Source organism: Belonocnema kinseyi, chromosome 8 (genome assembly GCF_010883055.1).
Source record: "Belonocnema kinseyi isolate 2016_QV_RU_SX_M_011 chromosome 8, B_treatae_v1, whole genome shotgun sequence".
Taxonomy (NCBI): domain Eukaryota; kingdom Metazoa; phylum Arthropoda; class Insecta; order Hymenoptera; family Cynipidae; genus Belonocnema; species Belonocnema kinseyi.
In genome coordinates, this window is record NC_046664.1 from 94442933 (window position 1) to 94466583 (window position 23651).

General features: G+C 31.6%; 2 protein-coding genes across 6 annotated transcripts in view; both read right to left on the bottom strand.

Annotated features, from left to right (window-relative positions):
• LOC117177989 (dynein heavy chain 7, axonemal-like) overlaps positions 1–7017 on the bottom strand; it is a 36115-nt gene extending 29098 nt beyond the window's left edge. Inside the window, 2 exon segments of the mRNA XM_033369152.1 lie at positions 3264–3413; positions 6989–7017. Coding sequence (XP_033225043.1) covers positions 3264–3371 — 108 coding nt within the window. The 5' untranslated portion in view covers positions 3372–3413; positions 6989–7017.
• A 3246-nt stretch (positions 7018–10263) lies between these two features.
• The window catches only part of LOC117178296, a 28274-nt gene continuing 14886 nt past the window's right edge, over positions 10264–23651 (bottom strand). Inside the window, exons 3-6 of one of the 5 annotated variants that reach the window (XR_004467826.1) lie at positions 23362–23380; positions 20108–20212; positions 17000–17103; positions 10264–15011 (exon numbers count right to left, since the gene is read on the bottom strand). Coding sequence is in view for 2 of the 5 variants with exons in the window: in XM_033369661.1 (XP_033225552.1) it covers positions 21738–21898; positions 23362–23380 (180 nt within the window). In the remaining 3 variants the exon portion in view is untranslated. Of the gene's footprint in view, positions 15012–16050; positions 16278–16601; positions 17104–20107; positions 20213–20609; positions 21899–23361; positions 23381–23651 lie in introns of those variants that run through there. The other 4 variants (XR_004467825.1, XM_033369662.1, XR_004467824.1 and 1 more) reach the window with 4 other exon arrangements.

Sequence of the window (23651 nt, forward strand, 5' to 3'; positions counted from 1 at the left end):
GGAAGGAAAGGCGCCTGGTATAGACGAGATTCCAAATGAAGTATGGGAATACGGAAGGGAGGAACTAGAGGAATGGGAATGGATGATGTGTAATAGACTATGGAGAGGAGAGGGGTGGCCAGAGTTATGGAAAGAAGGAGTAGTTATACCAATAGTAAAGAAAGGCGAAGGAGAGGAGGTTAACGCTTATAGGGATGTGACGCTGATGCCAACACTGTATAAAGTATATGTAACTGTTTTGTCGGAGAGATTGAAGATAGAAGTTGAAGAAAAAAAGATCGAGCCACCGAATCAGACAGGGTTTAGAAAAGTAATGGGGTTAATGGACAAAATATACTAGGAAGTCTGATAAGTCCCTGAAAAATGAAACACGGAGACGTTTTTTTGGCCAAAGTCGGTTTTATTTTTCAACATACTCTCCTTTTAGGTCGATACAGCGAGTCCAACGATTTTCTAACTTTTTGATACTGTCCGAAAAGTACTAGATCAGAAGGTCTCCAAAACACGCCTCAGTTTCAGCTATGAGCTCCTCATTTGAGTAAAAACGCTTACCGGTGAGCCATCTCTTCAGGTTAGGGAACAAGTAATAGTCACTGGGGGCCAAGTCTGGTGAATGCGGTGGCTGAGGAACCAATTCGAAGCCGATTTCATGCAATTTTTCTTGTGCAACTAAGCATGAATGAACAGGCGCATTGTCGTGATGATAAAGCGGTTTTTTCTTCTTCAAATGCGGTCGTTTTTCGGCGATTTGGATTTTCAATCGGTCCAATAATGATGAATAGTATACTCCGGTTATGGGTTTACCTTCTTCAAGATAGTCCACGAATATTATTCCATGTGCATCCCAAAATACGGAGGCCATAACCTTTCCGATCCATTGTTGCGTTTTTAGACGCTTCGGAGCACTTTGGCCCGGTAGAACCCACTATTTTACCTGTTGCGTTGACTCAGGAGTGTAGTTGTAGATCCAGGTTTCATCCATGGTTATGAATCGGCGCAAAAACTCGGTCGGCTTACGCGAAAATAATGCCAAATTCTGCTGGGAAGTTGTCACACGAATTAGTTTTTGGTCCACTCTGAGCAAACGCGGCACCCATCGCGCGCAGAGTTTTCTTCATGCCCAAAACTGAATGCACGATATTGCCCACGCGTCCCAATGGTATGCCTACAGCATTATCGTTCCAATCGACGGTGCAGAGTCCGGGTAATACTTATCCAGCTTGGCCTTGGTCTCGGATATCGTTTTCTTGCGAAGATAGAAGTGTTTGATCAAAACTCGAAACTCAGATTTTTCCATATTAAAAAAAAACTCGGAGGTTAGCCGCTTCTCAGTGCTGTAACTTGTAAATGCGTAAACATAAATGGCTGAAGTTTTGACAGGCGTCATTTGAAGGATCAAGCTCGACGAAAATGGTTCACATTAGTGAATACTAATACCATCTCTTAGAATTTTCTGGTACTTATCAGACTGCCTAGTATATTCTCAACTATCTAGCAAATAAGAGGATTAAAAGGGAAAAGGGGGCCATGATAGTAATGTTCGTGGACTTAAAGGCGGCGTTTGGCTCATTAGACCGAGGCGACATAGAAATAACATGTAAAATGAAGGGATAAGAGATGGATTAATAAAGAGAGCATCAGACATTTTTAGAGAGACAAAAAGCAGGTTAAAGGTAGGAGAGCAAGTAGGAGATAGTTTCTGGTTAGTGAGAGGTGTGAGACAGGGATGTCCTCTGTGCCCAATTTTATTTAATTGATTATTATCAGGCTTGGAAAAAGAAATGAGGAGAAAAGATTGGGCAGGAGTTAGGATAGAAAAGGAAAGAGTTGAATGTAAATGTAGAAAAGACAAAGATAATGAGGTTTAGAAAAGGAGGGGGAAGGAAGAAAGAATGGACAGGGAGATGGAAGAAATTTAGTTAGAAGAAGTAAAAGAGTATAAATATTTGGGATATATCTTGCAAACTAATGGAGATTATACAGCTCATATAAGAGGAAGGATAAAAAAGCAGCAGGGGGAATGAAACAGATATGGGGAATAGGAAAAAGAAGGTTTCAAAAATTGGAGAAGGTGAATGTGGTTATTTGATACGCTGGTATAGCCGGTACTAGGTTATGGAGCAGAGATATGGGGATGGAAGGAATGGAAAGATATTGAGAGTTTACAAGAAAGTTATATAAGGTGGACACTAGGGCCAGACTGGAGGACGCCAGGATATATGGTGAGAGAAGAAGCACAAAGGGATAAGTTAAGTATTAGAGCGGGAACGAGGGCATGGAAATTTGAGACGAAGCGTGGGGAAGGGGGGGGGGGCGAGAAAGTGTTTGATGAAGGTAAAAGAGAGAACAGGAAGGTCGATTGAATTATCAAGATGGGAAGACGAAAGGAGGGTGTTCTTTAATGATAGAGAAATAGAAGACGGGACTGGAGTAAACTATGAAGAATTGGACAAAAGATAGAGGAAAACAAAATTAATAGAAAGATGGGGGATGAATGAGGAATCAAAGTACAATAAATGGTATAAGATGGTAAAAAAGGAAGGAGTTCCATAGTATTTAGAAAGGGGATAGGGAGAGAGAAGGTGGACCAGAATAGCAAGATTTAGATTGGGAAACGAGGTAAGGGAGGGGATGTACTGGATAAAGAAGAGAACAGAAAGTGTAAAATATGTGAATGGTTGGAGGAAACATGGGAACATGTATGGGAAGAATGTAGGAGAGGAATGGAAGATAAGGGAAGCTGACAAGAGAAGGTGGTTAAGATTCTAGGGGAGGATGGATTAGGAGAAGAATGGATGATGGAGTTGGAGGGTGCTGGAGGAGCCAATGAGAGAGAATGAAAGAATGCATGTGAAAAAAGGCAAATGGAGGTATAAAACCGTGAAAGAAAAAGGAAACGGATGCTGTTTAGATTAGAAGCTTCAAGATTGTGAGTAATGGTAAGATGCGTTTGCGTTCTCATGCTCTCTCTCACTCTCTCTCTCACACTCTCGCTTTCATTCGCTCGCTCACTCGTTTGCCAATAAGTCCTAAATTGCGCTATCACAGGAAAAAGATGAGGAACTAGATATAAGACTTTATGTAAATTGTTGTAAAAAATTGTATATATAAAAGGGATAAGATTGTAAAAAAATATAGATATAAGCTGAAAGATTGTAAGGAATGGAAGTCATGTAAACCCTTAGGGGACTTATTGTGAATAAGGCAATAAAAACATATAATTGTTTATGAATGAATTTAAAAAGTAAAATAACTTTACTCACACCAACGTCTAATAAATAATCGACATAATCCTCCATCGATCTCAAACAAATATTTTGCAATTGGCTTTCCATAATAAAGGCGAGGCAATTGTAGAATCTTAACATCATGCTTTCATCACTAGGATCTGGTAAAATCCCTTTTTTGCTAGCCTGAAATAAGAATCATAACGTACTAGAAATTAATAAAAAAAAATTTAAATATATAGTAAAATGGATTCTTTTTTAAAATTAAATAAAACTATGCAAAATTAAAGGACAACTTATCACCATTCTACCTTACACCTTATCTCACGACTAATTTTATTATTGATAGCACTTTCTCATACAAAGCTTCAACGGTCAACCCCATAGGTCACATATACCTACGCCCCCATAAATACAAATTTTGTTCTACTGTTTAATTTGATAAATGCCTAAATTAAATCATAAACCCAAAATATGTTAACAGTCTTCTAATCTTAAAATACTCTCACAACAGGGAAAATAGGGGAAATTTTTTCACGAAAATATAAGAATAAATTCTTTTACATAAAATTAATGCAGTAGAAATTTAGAATCTTCAAGTAAAAAAGAGGAATTTTTTAGAATAGTGAAATTTTTAACCAAGAAAGATAAATTTTCAACTAATAACTTTTCTACAAAAAAAATGTATTCAAGGAGACAAATCTTCAACAAAGAAGTCAAATTTTTCAACAAAAAATGGCTTTTTAACAGAATGGTTGAATTTTCTAAAAAATGATGTATTTTTCAACCAAATATTTAAGTTTTTAACCACGAAGTTGAATTTTCAAATCAAAAACACGGGTTTTTCTAGAATAAAATTGAATTTTATACTTCAAGGATAAATTTATTGTTCAAAACGACGATTCTTCAACAAAACAGTTAATTTTTAACAAAATAATTTAATGCTCAACAAACAGATCAATTTTCTAAGGAAATAAAAACTTCGTCATGGTGGCCTGCAAAAGAATAATGTGATGGCCCACCAATGTTTATTGTCAATATATCATTCTTACAAGGCCAACATGGAAGCTAACATATCTCTCTTTTTTAACTTTCTTAACTTTTTTAACATTTACTAATTTTGACAATTATATTATAAGCAAACAGTTTTTATTTCTTTAACTTGACATGGTTCACTCCATAAAGTTACCAAGGACTCTCCATTGTATTATTATATGGCTATATGTACATAGTTGTACTTGACTGAAGAGGCCCTTCGTCGAAAGGCGAAACATACATTAATAAAGAGATTTTTTGGACCAGTATACCGACCATTTAAGATCTATTATTTCAATTTTTTACCTGGTCGACACTCACTAACATCAACTGAAAATAATTAATCTTTAACAAACAGAAAACTCATTTTTAACAAAGAGGTTCACCTGTCAACGAAGTAGTTAAATTTTTTGATAGAAAAAGATTAATTATCAACGGAAAATATAAAAGTTAATATTTTAATCAAAATTTTCAACAAAATAATTGATTCCTCAACAACATTTTTTTTAAATTTTAAATAAAAAACAGTTTAATTTAATCACAAGAGACGAATTTTCAACGACAATTTTTTAGTGAGAATAGAAAATAAATTTCAATAAAATTGTTTAATTTTCAAACTAAAAAGGCATTTTCTCTTGAAAAAAATTGAGCTTTCAACCCAAAATTGTAAATTTTCAATCAAATACACAGTTGAATTTAATGTTTAACATGGAAGTTCCACTTTTAACCAAGTAGTAGAATTTTCAATCAAAAAGATGACTTTTTAATGTGAAAGTTAGTAGTGTTGGACTTTCAGGTAAAAGTGTTTCAGTAAAAATAGAACTAGTTAAATGCATGTTCAAAAAATAGTTAAATCGTCAAACATCAACAATTCAGTTCGATTCCAAGCAATAAAAGAGTATAAAGGGAAGTTATTTGAAAACATTACGAAAAAGAATAATTCTCAACAAATAATTAAAAAGGGAAATAGGGGAAAGGGTGTAAAGTAAAATGAATCATTTAAATTTTTTCACGCATTTCGAAAAATTTTTATTAAATTTTTATATCTTCTATGTGTGATTCTGTGATTCACATTCTGCGTTATCCCTTTTCCATGTCACATTTCGTCTCCAAAACCTGTTATTCTTACCCCCCACCCCCCTAGGCAGTATGAAATAATTTTCAAACGGTTTCTACACGGAGAAAATTTGTTCATTAAAATATACTCAATTAGCTTGGTAATGGAGGACATTACAGCATTTAGATAAAGTTTACAATCATTTTAGGATTTAATACAAAATAGAACTGTAAATATTACAAAAGAGTTATGTAAAATCTCAAGTCCAAAAGTGAAAATTCTGATATGTAATAATTCATATAAGGTTTGTATTATTTTCATACCAGTATATCATCAAATTACGCAAAGTAATGTACATTTTTATTAAATGAATGATATAAAGTTTATTTTCGTGTGATATTAACAATTCACTTAAAAGAAGGTACAGATTGCATAAATTTTTAGAGATTTTCAATTTTCTTATGAGAGGAATTACACAACAGTATGGTAAAATAAGAAACGCTAGGGACATCAACATTGTCAGTGTTGAAGTTTGAAGCCAAGTCCCTCGTACAAACTTTAAAATTTTTAAGTTTCGGTTAATATTTTAGGACTTCAGAAAATATTCAAATATATGGATTAGTTTTACATGTTTTATTTTATTAATTAAATTATAACCTAGCTTAATTTAATAAATTTTATATCAATTTAATTTGTAAGTTTTTAATCTTCAATTTTTCAAAAACATTAAAATATTGAAAATTAAATAATTTAGGTTTTTAAGGTTACAAAATATTCAATAAAAAAATTATCCAATGTTTTTATTTACTTCCTCTAAATTTATAAGCTCGATTATTAATAAAATGTTAAAATAAGACATTTCAATTAACGGGGACCAGTCATTTTTTGGACGGCCCTGACGTATTCTTACTTAACTTTTTAGCCGAGATTTTTTTCTCGGTATTCTAAGTGATAAGTTAGTCGTGAGGTCTAGTCGTTAGCGATCGAACGCGTTAAACTTAGAGTAGGTGGTTCGAAACCCACCATAGCGTTTTCGATTTTTAAAAGCGTTAATATCATTAAAAGCGTGCGACTATATTATGTGTAATTTATTGTAATTTAATGTAATTGTTTAAGATAACTTGTGTCAGGATGTGTGTAGCAAGTGGATGATGACCTACCACAGAATCTAGTTATAGCAATAATTTTTTTTGCTGACGCATGATATTTTACATGACTGGGATGTAGAATTCACATATAGAGCGATAGACTTTGTTTCCTTTGATTGAAACTGTAAATAACAGGTCGAATCATTTTACCTAGCTAGTAGGTAATCGATATCTCATTTTACCTAACAGACAGGTAATCTTTATTATCTATTTGTATTATTTCTTATTGTATGGCGAATTAAATTATAATAAATTTATATGAATAAGTGACATTTTCATATCAAATATTACCCTGTTTCATTTCACATGACTGAATGTGAAATTTTAATAAAATACCGTAATGTCCTCCGTTTGCCGACCTAAGTTATGTAAAATTTATCACAAAAATATTCTGCGTGTAGATACAAAATTGCGGCCTGGAGAAAATGTTGGTGTTCCTTTTTTAAGAATTTTAATTTCTGTTATCCGAAACTTGTGTCTAATCTAAATATAATTAGGTTTTATATTTTATAAATGCTTACGATCAGACAAGCGTTGTGTATTTTTGGAAGCCAATTCTTGCATAGGTCAGTTTTAGTTTTTGTGACCATCTCTGTAAAATGTTTCTCGAAAACCAGAAGGTCATAGGCGCGGTCATAAGATTCCAATTTTTGTGTTTCGATCTGCCTCAAAGTACTTGTGATGATGAAAAATTGATCAGTTTTTGAATAATTATATTTTTACTCAATTTTCAATTCAAAATTTTCTCTAACTATTGAAATTCATTGAAACAACTTTCAAAATCTTCACAGAGAAAATCGTAAATTGACTTTTATTTACTTACACAAATTCACGGAACCAGAGATCCAAGGCTTTTCGCATACAAGGATGATACAATATCAAACTTTTTTGAATTTTCGACTTAATTTTTCGACACTTGACATTGTGCTCAGGAGGAAATTGTTTTTCTTCATAACATTCCTTGGAAATTGGACCCTAGAAAAACTTAATATTTATCTCTGCTCCAATTATTTGAACATTTAAAATAATTTTTAAAAACCTGATCACGAGAATAAGATTCGTTAATCAAAGGATCCTGTAAAACGAAATCGACAATTGACTTCTTTACAGAAAGTATATAATCATCAATTGCTTCTTTAATAACTTGTGATAAAGTTTCTTTAAATTTTCTTTGCCACTTAAGAGGCACCAATTTTAAAATATTATTTAAAACTGCATTTTCCATTGGTGGAATATGATCGTCATCAACTCCATGCATTATGTAATAATAATATCTCAAAAGGTCCATATCGTCATCAGTGAACCAGTTTCCCGTTTTGGAAAATTCTTTTTTACCCATAATTGTGCTCACTACACTCTGGCGAAATTCTTCTCTTTTTTTGCGCAGAGAAATGTAATTATTCAGTTTGAAAACAGTCTCTTTTGCTTTACGCTGCTTAGTTCGCGTTTTTTTTTGGATCCTGAGATGATTATTCAAAATTTAATTCTTTGTTCTCTACTTCGAAAAATTTGCATTAATTAATTAATGCAATTTTTGAAACTATTAAATAGATATGTCGTAGAAAAATTATTTTAATATTTACCTGGGTATTTTTTGTTCCGAATGTTCTTGAATTGTGCAGGACAATTCCCGAAAGGGTTCAGCAAATTCTTTATACAACTCATTAAAGCAATCTTTTGCACGCACTTTGCTGATATGTTTTCTTTTTTTACCTTCCGGCTTTTTTGATTCAGATGAAGGCGATCTTGTTTTCGAGTGAGGACACGAATCATGTAAACGTGATTTTCTTTCCTTGGAAGGAGACATTTTTCTTTCAGAGTATAGAGATAAATTTCGATCCTGAAAATCGACTTCACAAGTTTCGGAAACTTTATCATATTTTTCATCCTGATGCATTATAGATGCCTGAACTTAAGAATAAATTACAAAATTAATGAAAATCAATTCTCAGAAATACACACGCATAATTCTCTAATATCTGTGTGAATTTGCTGAAATCTACTAAAATTCTCTTGAATTAACTTCAATTATGCAGAATTTTTTTAAATTCGCTTTTATATTTTGAATTCTTAAAAACTATCTTGTATTTTCTTTAATTTTCTGGAGTTCTCACTCACTCGCGATGAAAAAAAATGTATTGAATCCATAAGCCTTGTTCAGAAGCAGATATTTTATTGATTAACAATCATTTTTAGTGAAAAAAAATTCCGGCTTTTGAGTAAGGGTCAATTATTGATTTAAAATAGCATTTTTTCTCAGTGTTGAATTCTCCCAGAAAACTAATAGGATAAAAAGATTAAAATTTTTTCTATATTATGGTAAAGTTTCTGCTAATATAGAAAAAGCATTCTATCAATTTTATTTTATTTTTAAGTCGATATTATTTTTAAATATAATAAACAAGAAGTACTATTTTAGAACTTTTCTAGATGTATACATTTTTCCTGAACGTTTTTTGTATGTGGTACAAATTATAATTTATCCAAACAAATTTTAAGTGGTGTACTTTTAAATAATTTGATTTTTTTATCAATTCAAATAGCAAGAGTTCTACGTTAAATGAAAAAATAAAATCCTGAATATTCACGTACGTTCGGAAAATACTGCATTTTGACCAAAACTTCTGTCTCATTTTTGAAGAATTCACAGGTAATCCTTAAATAATTGCCAAAAACAAATGTTTTTAGTAAAACTGTAAAACATTTCTTTTATTATTTTCAATCTAGATTATAGAATGATATATCAAAATAAGACATTATTTTTACGCCATGACCTTGACTTTCCTTAAAATTTTGCCACATTTAAAATAGAATTGGTCCGAGATGATAATTTTTTGGGAAAAATTAGTTCTTAAACTCTATAGAATTGTGTTAAATTATGTAGAATTATTCTGAATTTATTTAAATTGAGTTGAATTCTCTTGAATTCTTTTGCATTCACTTAAATATAATGAAATTTCCTTAAAATCTTTCAAATTTAGTGTATTTCTTGACTCAAAATCTCATGAATTAACTTAAACCACTTAAACTCACTTAAACTAACTTTTATTGTTTGCATTGCTTTGGATTCTCCCAAATTCTATTTAACTAACTTGCATTTTCTTTAATCTGCTTGAATTCTCCAAAATCATCCGTGTTTATTGTAGATATACGTGAATAGCCCTAAATTTACTTAAATTCTTTTTAATACACTTGTATTATGGTAATTTTGCGTAAAAATAAAAAAATGAAAACATTTTTTGTCATGACACGAATTTTAGTAATGGAACTGACCTAAATTTGCGGTTACTACTAGGTTTTATTATTTAATTTTTAAATATTTTAAATATTCAAAGTAAATAAATTCCAAAAGATTGAAAATAAGGCTCTAACTTCAATATGTATTTGAGTCATTAGTACATACCTTTAAAAATAAACCTTTTTTTATAAGTTCAAATTATATTTTATCAATAAAAGTTATACTTAAATATTCTAACCAATAAAGAATTGCGAAATTAAACATGTCATTTGCAGTTCACCCTGAAAGTATCTGAATACACAGCAAAGTATAATTTTGCAGAAGTTGCAGACGATTTTCCACAAACTTGAGTTTATATCAGTTTCCATGGCATTGTTAGGAGGGTTGCTAGGGTGGCTATAGGTATAGAAATATTGAAATTACGTTCTACATTTAGAATTTAAAAAATAATATCAAACAAAAGCTGCAATTGTAAATTGGGTTAAAAAAATATATAGTCCAATATAAAAAATTAATCGTTTATCTGTATATAATACGCTTTATTATAATATTTAATACAATACATCGATCTATACATTATACAGTGTTGTATTTTCTTTCGGGAATCCAAATTGAGAGGAACAAAATTTCATCTCTATTTTCAATTTAATGATTTACAATATTATACAATAATTAGTCACATTTGTATTTATTGATATGCTAGTCGGATTTATAATACTAACTTACAAGAATTTCGCTTAAAAATATTGGGCTCTATTTAATGGTATGGAAGTTATACAAATATTTTCGTCAGTTACAATATACTCTCCTTTTTATCCATATATCATACTTCGACTTTAACTCGAGATATTTTACAAACACACAAGTGAGTACCTACTTCATTGATTGTCACGTGAATGATATTAATTTTGTTTTGTTTGTTCCCTTGCTGGAATTCAATTATGTCGTCGAATTATTTAAAATTTCCGCATTTCGAGTGAGTTAAATTAAAGATATGAATGAACTTTTTAGTGGAAGATTGATTATTATAATATACAACGTAAAAAAGTAAAAATATTTACAGCACCCGATTGAAAAATCCTCGGAAAAATCCTTGCCAATTACTTATTCGTTTAATTTTGCCACTTGTTACTTTTAATTGATTTAAAAAATATTCTTTTTATTTAAAAATGAGTGAAAAGTTGTTCAGAATAACTAAAATCGATAGTAGATATTTAATACAAAAAGCTGAAAATTGGTTTTGGTAAATTTTCTAATCTCAATTAGCATTAGAAATTTTTTGTTTATTTTGGGTTAAAAATGGACCATTATTAAAAATAACGCTTCTTTATAACAATTTTCTTTCCAAATATCATAAGTATGCATAAGTTAATAAGGACGTTTCAACAAGAAATACTATATGCTACATAATATAATATAATTATTATATCAGTAATTATATAAACTATACAATACTATATACCTATACCTACATCAGTTTTTCCATCAAATATATATGAAACGTAATTTCTCAATATAAGTGAAACTTTGACAAAGTGTTTTACTATTAAATAGACATTTATAGGCTTTTTTATATTTCGATAATTATTTACCGAGAAGGAGGGGGTAAACTTTTTAGGATTTTCGTGCATATCATCTATTTTGGCGATTTTTAATCCTTTCATTCGTAAGAAACAAAATTTGCCTATATAGTATCGATAGGTTTTCTCACACCCTTTCCATTGAACCCTTTCTAAAAAGAAAGCTTCTGTTTCTTTTTAAGAGCTTAAGCGCTGAAAAATTGAATTTTCATTGTTTATTTCTGACAATAAGCGCTAAATAGACGATATCCATGAAAATCATAAAAGTTTTAGCCCCTCTCGCTTGGTAAATTTTTGTCCAAATGACAAAATTTTACCCTTTCATTACTGTCAAATAGCACAAAACTTTCTTTAAGTTTTACTTTGATCGGACAACTTTGATTTTTTACGTGACCCGCACAAATGCGCATTCGAGCTAGACGAGACAAGAAAACATCGATTTTGGGAATTATCCAGATTGAAGACAGCGAGAAGTTGTCCCGCATATCTTGATTTTAGTCGAAAATCGCGTAAAACGAGTGAGACGCAACATTTCCGATAACGTTTGCAGTTTAACATTTCACGTAAATATAATAAATAATGCAGTACAACTTTGAAAATATGGAAGTGGAATCAAATAAAATCAAAAAAAGTCCAAAGAACACCATCGGAAACTTCGATCGCGTCAAAACAATACAGTGAAACCTGAATTGTATTCTGGTTTTAGGACTAAAGGTGGAATACAATACAGGGACTCCGAACTGTTTTTGTCTCTCTCCTGTTTTTCTCTCTATATTTTCACGTCTGACTGAACGCCGCACATCCCCCACAGCTCCTCTCATCCATGCCCGTGGTGCGGCGTCAATTGTCGGAATAATACAATATTAGGAGAATTGGGTTTTTAAGTGGGAAGGGGAGAAACAAAATGATTATTACCCAGCTTTCCATCCCATAAATTTAAAAAACTGCTTATTTTTTACAACACCACGAAAATATAATAAGGACTTTTTTGGGTCTGTTAAATATGCAAAACATATATAATTTTGTATACACACAAATTTTGAAAAATGTTTGATCTAGTATTAAAGAATTTAAGAAGATATGAGAAGGACAATTGGATAAGGAGCAAAAATAATATCACTTCTATACTATATGATAGAAAATATACTGAAAATTACAAAAGTTTGTGGCTTTAGAAAATGCTTGGGGGAGGGCAAACGCATTGTTTTTTAATTGTCAGGGCCTTTTAGAGCATAACATGCAAATAATTTCTGTCTAAAAAAATTGTACATTCGTTTTCTTGTTTGAGTGATTATGAGGTAATCGGAATATTCACTTTAGACTTAGGTTTATTAGTTATGTCTTGAAAAATTATTTTATTGAATTACTTGATTTAATATCAAATCATCAATGTGAAGAATTTCTGAAATAAGATTTTAAATTTGATTTTAATCTCATTCAAATACCTTAGATTTTGATCAAATCATCAGTTTGCTGAGCTCGAACTGAAGATGGCTTTTTTGGCCTTCTTGTTCGTTTTGATTCTACTCCCATATTTTTCAAATTCTGTTCACACCATTTTTAAAATTTAAGTAAAATTTCAAACTCAAACTGTAAAGATTATCGAGAATTTTGTCCGAGATCTCGCTTGCATATTCAAGTCGGGACGGGATAAGATTAAACAATTGCAAAACAAACATTCTTTACAACAAAAATATCTCGAACACGGGCAATACCAAGCAAGATACAACAATTTTTTGCCTTGGTATGCTTATGTAAATAAGAAATAATGCCCTAATGTAGTGTAAGTTCCCATGTGGAAAAATTGCATGGCTGGCTGGTGTCAAGTCTGGTCTACTTCTGGTTTTATCTATGGGCTGTCTAGTCTGGTTGGTAAATCTGATCTGGCCCGGGTCTAGCGCTAGTATTGCCTAGTTCTGACTTTATCTATACCGTCTAGTCTGAAAGGACTTGTCTGGCCAGTCAAGGCGACTCAGCTGATAGAAAATGAGAAATTTACAATAACAAAACAAGAATTTTTTGTCACTCGGACATTCTGATCTGTCCCAGATCTGGTGCTGATGCTCTGTTTGAAAATAAAAAAAGTTCTAAATTGGATGAGCAATTTGTTTGCATATTTCGACAAAGTTACAGGGTGTCTAAAATACTAGAAAATAAGACATTCGCATATTTGGTGCTGATAAAGAAAATACACTTACAGGGAGAAAATTATTTTTTCCATGTCATTAAATAGAAATAAAGAGAGTGCAGCTAGCGGCTGACCACCCTTAAACTAATAGCTGACCAGCCAATAACTAGCGGCTGGTCAGAGAGTCCGGTCTAGGGCAAGAAAAAGCTAGATAAAAAAATAACACTTTTGGCAAGACCTAGACCAGACCATTAGTTCAGCATCAAGACTGGAAACTAAACAGTCTCGTCTGCACTGGGCCAAACCAGCGCCAGAAGATTTTTCCACATGGCTTTGTTTGTTTTCTAAACGTCTTAAGTTTTTTTTTCTCATAGGATTGAATATACTCAGTTATAAGTGAAATCAATAATTGAGTGTAGTTTAATGCCCTAGAATATATGATATTGCTTATATCAAGAACCACGCCTAGCATTATCGGCCAATCACGTATGGAACTATAAGGTGGTGTATTTATGCAAACTAAAGTTGCACGCTACTAACGTAAATCACGAAAATAGGACACCAAGAGTGCCGCAGTACACATTCGTGACTAAAGCTTGAAATTTATTGATTCTCTTTCAGCTGCTATTCGGTCTTCGCTAGAGAAAACTCTCTTCGTTAGATGTACGCGTTCAGGAAATCATAATCATAATAATAATTATAAATATAATCATAATTCATGAAGCACTTATGAAGAAAATAATGCATTTTGTTGATAAAAAAGAGTCACAATGGACGTGCAATGTGTATATAGATATATATGTGGTCCTTAAAAGCTCCATTTATTAATCAATATTTCAGCAGCAATTACATAAGGCTAAGCGTCACCTTTTAGTAAAAAGCAATTCTCCGCAATAAACATAGTCATTAAACTTACAATTTCTTAAATGGAAAGCTACACAGGGAAACTCGCAATACAAGTTTTCTCAATTAAATACATTTAAACCCATTTTTTAAAATATTAATTTAGCAAAATTAAACACACATAAAATATGTATGCCTTCAAATTCCTATACCATACAATTTCGAGGCAATCTGAAATTTGTTATATTCCTCTATGAATACAAATTATAGATATCGTTTACAATATATAATTTTCAATATGATTCGTAAAAAACGACTCTGAACCAGCAGAATCCGAATTTTCGATCATTGAAATGACATATTGTTTTGTTTCAGCATTTAATCACAGTGACATTTGGAGCGTGAAATTGTCGTATGGACTTTATATTTAAATATTAATTATGATATTCTTATTATAGATACTGTATTTTCGCCTAAATTTATAAATATTTATTTTTATTCATTTTATTACGAACACGCCAATGGCCTAGTGACTAAAGTTCGTTTAGAAACCCGATCACGTTCATTGTATCATATATTTGTAAAACCACCTGCGGAAAACTACCATTTCTTTTTAAAATAGTTTAATTGAATTGACATGGTATGTTGCACCGAATACATTTATTGTTTTATTAAATCATATTTTTAACATTTTCATTGTCATTATTGCCTGATCTGTTGATGATAATTCCTGGCCCTGACCTGGCGCTGATCAGCTAGCAAAGAACAAACAAAATCAAAGTTCGATCAGTAAATTTTTTTAAAATTTCGAAAAAGTTACAAGGTGTCTATAATGAAATTTTTTTCACTAAAGATTCTTATAATGAAAAATGATTTTTTTCAATTCATTAAAAAAATTAAGTTTCTTCCAAAGTAATTGAAATTTATAGCTTGGGCCTCGGCGTGCAGACATCTTGTCAGATGACTTCAGAACTTGAAGCATAGTTACGTGTAGACTCTGTCCTCTCTGACACACTGCTCGTCTTTGTCGATCAAGTGTGACAAACTGTCAGCGAGCCAATAACTCGCGACTGGTCAGCCCATACTTAGTGGCTGGCCAGCCCATACCTTGCGGCTGACCAGACGGTCTGGCCTGGGGCTATCCATAACAAACGTGACACTTTTGGCCTGGCCCATTCCAGACCATATGGCCGGCGCCAAGTCGAGCCTGGGTCAGGCCAGCGCCAGAACATTTTTCCACACGGGAATGTTGCTGATGGTTTCAAATTTTAATGTATGTAAGTTTTAAAAAATTAATAATTTAAGAACTTTTTAACAAGGCTTGAAAATTGAAATGTATTTTAAATTAAAAATCCAAAAGCTTTTCAGTCTTCTTGAGAGTTTGATGCTCTCAATATTAGGGCTTTAATAAAATACGCAATATTTCAATTTTTTAAATCATTAAATAATCAAGGCTTTAAAATACATTTAACCTGCGAATTAAGAGATTGCAAAGTTATTTATAAATGAATATAACAGAAGGTTTCCTTTTGAACATATTCATACTTTTAAATTTAAAGATTCCCTAATTCGGTAATTCTCATTCTTTTTTAAACTTTAAAATTATCAAACCTCGTAAATTTTAAACATTCCAACTTGAAGATGTTTTCAAATTTGGAAATTCTCGCAGCCTTTAAAAACTTAAAATGTAAATGGGTTGAACTTTAAATTATACAAATTTGAATGATGAAATTTCAATTCCTAATTAAAAAATTAATATATAAATCTTAAAATAAGATTTTCAAAATTGAAGACTTCTAATAAGATAGATAAACATTTTCTATGTGCTTTAAACTTTCTGCTTTTTAAAAATTGACTTCTTTCCAAATTTTTATGTTTCCAAATTATAAGGTTTTTGGAATTTGGATTGGATGACATAATTTTGCCGAGTTCGCAATATCCCGAATGTGGAAAAATACCTAATAAGTAATTAATGTGGCCGAAATTTCCCTCAAAACAGATACTCTCGAAATGTCTTATTCCTGAAAAAAATAAAGATATCGAAAATAGAAAATTCCCGGTTATGGTAAATTGTCGAATGTTAAAAACTTCCGGACAGAGTAAATTGTCGCAGTTTAAAATTCCCGGAATTAGTTCATTGCCAAAATCTAAAATTCCCAAAAACAGTAAGTTGCCGAAATTTCAAATTTTGTAAAATAAAAAATTGCCAATCTAAAATCTCTAAAAAAATATTTTATAGTTTTTATTCTGTTAGAATAATTTTTAAACAATTTTTATATAGTATTTATTATCAAATGTAATATTAAATTTTTTTTTTTGGTTTTCGGGAATTTAGAAATACAAAGATTTGTTAACTTTTTTACGTTTAATCAATTTTTCAGGACGACTAGACGCAACCAAAAGATTGATATTTCCTAAACTAAAATTACAGTTAATTTTAATATTGAAATCTCGATATTCTTTGATTTACAATGAATAAAATCAGATTAAACGAATTGCTTGACGCCAATATTTTTTTTGGGTATATTTTGAAAAATTTCTTTGGTTTGGACATTTCCCTTAAATGTTAAACTTATAATCGTCGTAAGTATTAAACATTAACTATTCTTCAAAGCAATTTCAAAATGAATTACTTCATTTTTATAAATTGCAATTACCTTCTGACAGGATATTAGAAATAAGGTTCCATTAAGAGTCGAATTGTTTTTCGCAATCGCATTTCTTTGTGCAACTCTCAACTCACCCTAATGATCACAGTGTCAAACGATCATTTCGTCTGAACGGAACTTCCGGAAGTCGGCTAAGGTCTCGTGAAGCGATACCGGTAGGGCGTCCAGGCAAACAGTTCTATGGAAAGAATAAATCCAATGTACCCACTGTCCTCAATCTACATTTCTACATGCCATTTTGCACTATTTTTTTCTATTATACATATGAATTTTTTTGTACGTGAATGAGTTTGTCGATGCGTGAACTACTACTATGTGTTTCTGTTGCTACTCGGTGATGATAAGCGCTATTTTCTATTACCGATTGCATGAAATATAAAGGAAAAAAAATTGAAATCAAAAGAGAGATAGATAAACTTTAGCGACTACAATCTACAGTCTAAAGAGGTTTCATCGATAGGGTACAATTCAGAGACTTAAATCAGAGTGTAGACAATGAAATTTAAAAGATAAATCGTTTACCGAAATTATATTGCAATTTATACATTTTTCCAATTTAAAATTCATTTCGGATTCACAGTTATTTTTTGCCATTATTTTGATTTCTGAACTGGCGTCCATCTTGGGGGATTTTCCATGACCTACGTGTAGGCTTCCAACTAAAAATATTACTGCTTAATTTAAAATTAATCTCTTTTGTACACGGAGAGACATTTTAAGAGATTAATTCATGTAACTACTCCTTGATTTTACATCTATTTAGCGTCAGAACTTAGTTCTCGTAACCCTTGCTCGGACCGTTGCTTTAAGAGCAAGGGTTTCGAGATCTTAGTTCTTGCGCCAAAGCGTAATAAAATTAAGGAGCGACTCAGTGAATTAATCTCTCGAAATTTCTCTCCGTGTTTGATTTCAAATTTTTACAAAACAAAATATATAAAATTTAGATTTTTTTGAAATTCTTTAAGATTTTTTTAATTATTATTTTACACAGTATTCTAATTAGAAACTATAATTGTATGTACATAACTATTCGATTTTAATATTATTATTTTAATGAATTACATATTTTTCAAATTTGTATAAGTTTTATAACGGTACAGAAAATAAATTGTTTAATTTTGAAATTTAATTTCTGTAACATCATTTGACAACCATTGTTTCATAAATATTTTTTTTTCTTCAAATTTGCATTTTCGATACTCTGACAAACGATTGTTCCATCGGCATGCAATGCGTCGTGTAGCCGAAGCATATACAATGTTTTACTTAATTGCACAACTACAAATGTTTCGAGCGATATATGAAATGTTCATGCGATGAACTTTGTACTAAAATTTAAAACTGCACAACACAATTTGCGCTCCCACTTAATTTGGAATAAAAACACGTATAAACTTATTTTACAGACTCATATAACAATATTATAAAAAATTGAATTAAAACTATAGTATATTTTCATTAAATAAAAACTTATTCTTACTATTAACATTATTGTAATAAATTTTATTGGAAACTCATTATATTCAATTGATATTAATAAGAAAATAGATTTAGAATCTGGATGAATTTGTAAACTCAATTCTTAGATAATTAACTTTTGAACTAATGTTTTAATTTCTTTGGTCAACACTAGATTGGAATTACAAACAATATTTTTGTTCATATTCGTAAATATATTTCCACTTGAAGTTTATAATATTAACGTATCGATTAATGGCTTTTTGCCTTAATGCGAGTTAATACTTTTTCCTTACTAAAGTAGGTATGACTACAAAATACGTATTTCTGAATAGTTTCAGAGTACTTTAATTACTATCATTTCGTTATATTTATTACTGATTGAATATTTAATTAATACTGACTTGAATTCTTTTCCACCTAATATTCAGGGCTTTAACAAACTTTTGGGTTCAATCATGATTCATGAATAGGGGTTGTCCATATATTAAGAAACGATTTTTTAACAGTTTTTTGCCCCTTACTCCACGTTCTAAAGCTATCGTAACAATAGAGGAGCACCGCCCTCCCATCTATCCATTATTACGTAAATTTCAGTAATCTGAATTTTTCATTATAAATATGTTTTGTACGTCTTCAAAAATTATTGACAATTTTTTGTGTACAGTTTTCGAAAAAAAATGATATTAAATTATATTTGAAAAAAGTGACTTTTGATCAAGTTAGAGGTTTTTGACTATTTTTAAGTGGCATAAGAACCTACTCCAAGAATTTATTCGTGTTAAAAAATAGTGCTGTGTTTCATCCGTTCAAAACAAACTAATTTTATGAACAATATTTTTAAAAAATTGCAAATAAAAGTACACAATTAACCAAATAAAAGAAACTTCATTTTTGTTGGCATTTGAAAAAACTCGAACTTGCTTAGAAATTATTTGTTCTAAAATATGATTCTATATCATTATTTTTTTAAACAAAAACTGTAAACATGAAATATTCTAAATAATTTGTTGTCATAAAAAAACTGTTTAATTTCGCAAACTTTAACAACGTTCAATCCCTCTGTAGTGGCCAAAAGTGATACGGGTTTTTTTTTTAAATCAAGAGCTATCCGGACAGGATACTTCAACTTTTACACATACCTCAATAAAAAATGTTTAAAAATTGCTCATTCCTTCACCCTACTCTCTTATATTATTTCAATATTTTTTAAAAATTATTACATTTAAAAAAAAACGTCAAGTAAAATTTGTCGAACCCTCCCTAATCGTAACATGACTATAACAGCTCCTCTTAAACCCTCCCCTTGCCTAAAATCATTACGTAATACTTGGACGACCCCATGGATTTCGGAATCACGATTGAATATATGGTTTTATTTCTACTCAGTGACGTTCTCAGTTGGCACATTACAAAAAAACCCTAGATTTTAACTAACTCTTTAGAACTAAGGTCAGATATCTTCACCCCTAGGAAGGAGTTTAAGAATTTAATATGAATTTGATGAATAAAACGATTTCTAATGAAATAGGAGAATTAAAAACTCGCTGTGTGGAAGACTGAGGTCGACATGTTGATGAGGTTTAAATCAATGTTTTCAAAAATAGGACGATCCCTTGGATGTTGACTTAATGGGATGACGATGCAGGAAAGTGGAAAACTGCGATGAGTTTTCTCGATAATAACATCGCAATCGCTAGCGTAATCAGTCTACGATTTATTACCATTGTTAGTGAAGCACGGAAAGATTGCATTCAGGACTCGATTGCAGAAGCCGCGGGCACGGTTGTTCCAGCCGCCTAGGGTATCGTTGCCCTTCAATCTACTGCCTGTATATATCCAAATACACCATGCATTCTTGATTAATTAATAATTATTTAAGGAGATGTGCTGAGTAGGTCACGTGACCAGATTCCTACCTTACCGCCACTTTTTTTATTTTCCAACTTATATTCACACGAAACGCCACATCGAGTTCAAAATTTGGGATACTAAACAAGAAGCACTAATAATGGTGGGCCTGGTTCTAAATTTGTATAATTAAGAAAAAAATTTTGTTGTTGTTAATGTTTTTTTGTGCCTTTTTTAAAATTATTAAAGTTTAGGACCAGACCTACCTTTCTTAGTGCTTCTTATTTATTATCGCAAATTTTCAACTCGATTTGGCGTTTTGTGTGAAAGTAAGTTGGGAAATAAAGAAAGGTGGTGGTAAGGTAGGAATCTCGTCACGTGACCCACTTGTTACATGGCCTTAAGGTATACTTTCGAAAAGCTTACTAAAGAATATTAACTTAATACAGGGCCTATAGCTTCCTTTGGCACCCCAGTTTACAGTCATGAGAATATTTTTGGTGTAGATCAAAAGAAACTAATTTATTAAAATTTTTTAAATATATTTTTATATCTCGACAAATTGAACTTTCAGATTTTAAAAAATAAAACGTATTTAATTTTGTCAAATTTGAATTAGTTTTAGAGAAAGTAGCTTGAAAAGGGAGCAGAGATTACTAGCACTAGCGCTTGGAAAGGTGGGACTATAAGTAGGTTATGTGGGCCACATCTCGCCCCTCATGTAGGCAGAACCTCTTTTCAAAGAGCTCTCATCGTAACCTACACTTTTTTCATGCGACTTTTTCCCCTGAAATTAAGATCTTGCTTTTTAAAATGTATTAAATTTGGTAAAATGTTATTTCATTTTGAATGGATGATCTTGAAGAGGCAGCAGAAATAAGTTTACATATATTTCGAAATGTGAGTAGTGTGAAACACAACCCTGCCTCTATTCAACCTGAAGCCCTTTTCCAGGAGCCCCAAAAAGTAACGCTTCTTGGTGCAGGGCATTTTTAAGACAAAATCTTAGAAAGGTGGGGTTAGTTAGTTGATGTGCACTACACCGCTCCCCTCAGGCAAGCCGAACGCCTTTTCCAGGAGCCGCGAAAGAACGCATCTTAGTGTGCGGCATTTAAATGCGGAACCTTCGAAAGGCAAAAGCAGTTAGTTGATGTGGGCCACATTCCTTCCCTCACTCACGCTGAACATCCTTCTTAGGAGATCCCATCGAAAAACATATTTTTTGTATGGAGACTTTTGTCCTAAAATGAATATCCTCCATGACAAATATAAAAAATGAATTTTTGGATTTTAATTTTATAAATGTATCAAATTAGATCAAACATTAATTCACTTTTAAATAAGGACCTTCCCAAGGTAGCAGAAATTAGTTGACAAATAATCTGAAGAGCCAGAGGTGTGGGCCATAACGGTGCCCCGGCTCACGTCGACCCCATTTTTCAGAAGCTCTCAACATAACACTATTTTTTTTAAATGTGGGGTTTTCCTGAAAACGATTATTTTTCAAGAACATGCCAATAACGAAGTTTCGGATTTTTCTTTAAAAAATAATATAAGAACGCATGTTTCTTTTGGGCTCCTTGAAAAAGTGTTCGGATTCCAATTTTCCAAGATCCCACTGTTAAAATTCTCTACACGTGGATGCTTGATGTCGTTGTTTACTCCTGGAAAAAGGGTTCGTGATTAGTGGGGCAAGTGGTGTGGTGAAAACCATTCCCCCACTGTTCATAAAATTCTTGTTACAAAATATCTGAAAATGTATTTTTTCCCTTTTTCTCAACATACATCCAAAGAAACTCTAGTACAAGTATCAAGTCAACAATATTGGGTGTCGGGTGACCTTTTCAGAAGTGTACCTTTTATTTAAATGCAAGTGAAAAAATGGAATCTGGCATTCTATCATTTTTTCAAATCACCCGTTATCAACCTTTACTATTCTCCTAGGTAAAAAAGTTATATATACTTTATATGTAGTGGATAAAACAGTGATATTTTTTATTTGTTTTCCGAACATTTCTATAGAAAAATAAATTAAAACTATCAATGTTTGGTCCACTATATATAAATAAGGGAATACGCCCGAAACGCCGTCGTTTCAGTTGGCCCCTGGGACATATTTTTTTCAGGTCAAATTTTAATTTTTTAGAACATACGGCAATAGGAAATTTTATTGTGCGTATTTTTAGTATAATAAATAAATGTGATGACTTTATTAGTTTTAGCAATAATCAAGAAAATCACTTTTGCAAAAAGTTTTAACTTGTCGGTTTAGCGCGTTGGTTAGCACTCCCGACTGATAGGCGTTAAATTTAGGTATAGATATGTAGATTCAATACCCGGTAGCGTTAGAAATTTTATTTGTAATATACCGTTTAAAAATGTAATGTATGTATTTGCTCTAAACAGGACTATTAATATTTAAAGTCAAAATACACGTCATCGCAGAATATTTATTTTTTAAACACTTTTTTTATCTCTCAACGACTACGTGAAAATAGTTAAGGTTGTTCATGTGCTGGGCGTGTGGAATTTCATCCGGGCCATGGTTGGGTCCGGATTCCGACCAAAAACCCCGGCCACAGCCCGACCTAAAGTCGGGATCCCCGGCTAGCTCCCGGTTTAAAGCTGGGCTCTCTAGCTGTACAATGGCCAGCACCCAACTTAAATTTCCACCCGGTTTATGGCGAGTGGAACACAAAAAATCCGTATTTTGCGATTGCAGAAAAAAGCAAAATTTTCTTGATTATTTCTAAAATTGATAAAGTCATCACATTTATTTATAGGACTAAGAATATGCACAATAAAATTTCCTATTGCCGTATGTTTGAAAAAAATTAAAATTTGTACTGAAAAAACATGTCTCAGGGGCCAATTAAAACTACGGCGTTTCGAGCGTATCCCCTCGTGAACTCCAGCGGTTCAATTATATATAATTTTTTCACCTGGGCTTTATCAATTTATAATCTTTATCAATCTTTGTAAAAATATATTCAATTTTGTTGCGTTATATCTCCATATAATAATTACTGATACAAGGTTTTCTAGCGACTACTATACTATTGCGACAATTATTGCAAAAAATCGCGGTTAGCTGCTACACTATTATTGAAAAGGTGGATTTTCTTACCTTCACTTTCACTGGCATTCTGAAACAAGAAAATATTTGTATGAGGAAAAGGTTTTTTGAGGTAATTAATTAATTGCTAGGAATTCTTGTTTAAAAGTTGGCATTTAGTACTTAATTTACTTTGAAGCTTTAGCTTTGATTTCAAACCTTATGTTCTAAATTCGAATCCATATATTCTTATAAGTCTATAAGTATGTTTCAAATTATTATTTTGTGTATTGTGAATGATTATATCTATTATTTAAATAAAAATAACATGTGAGCAGATTAACGTCATTTACTGTCACTAA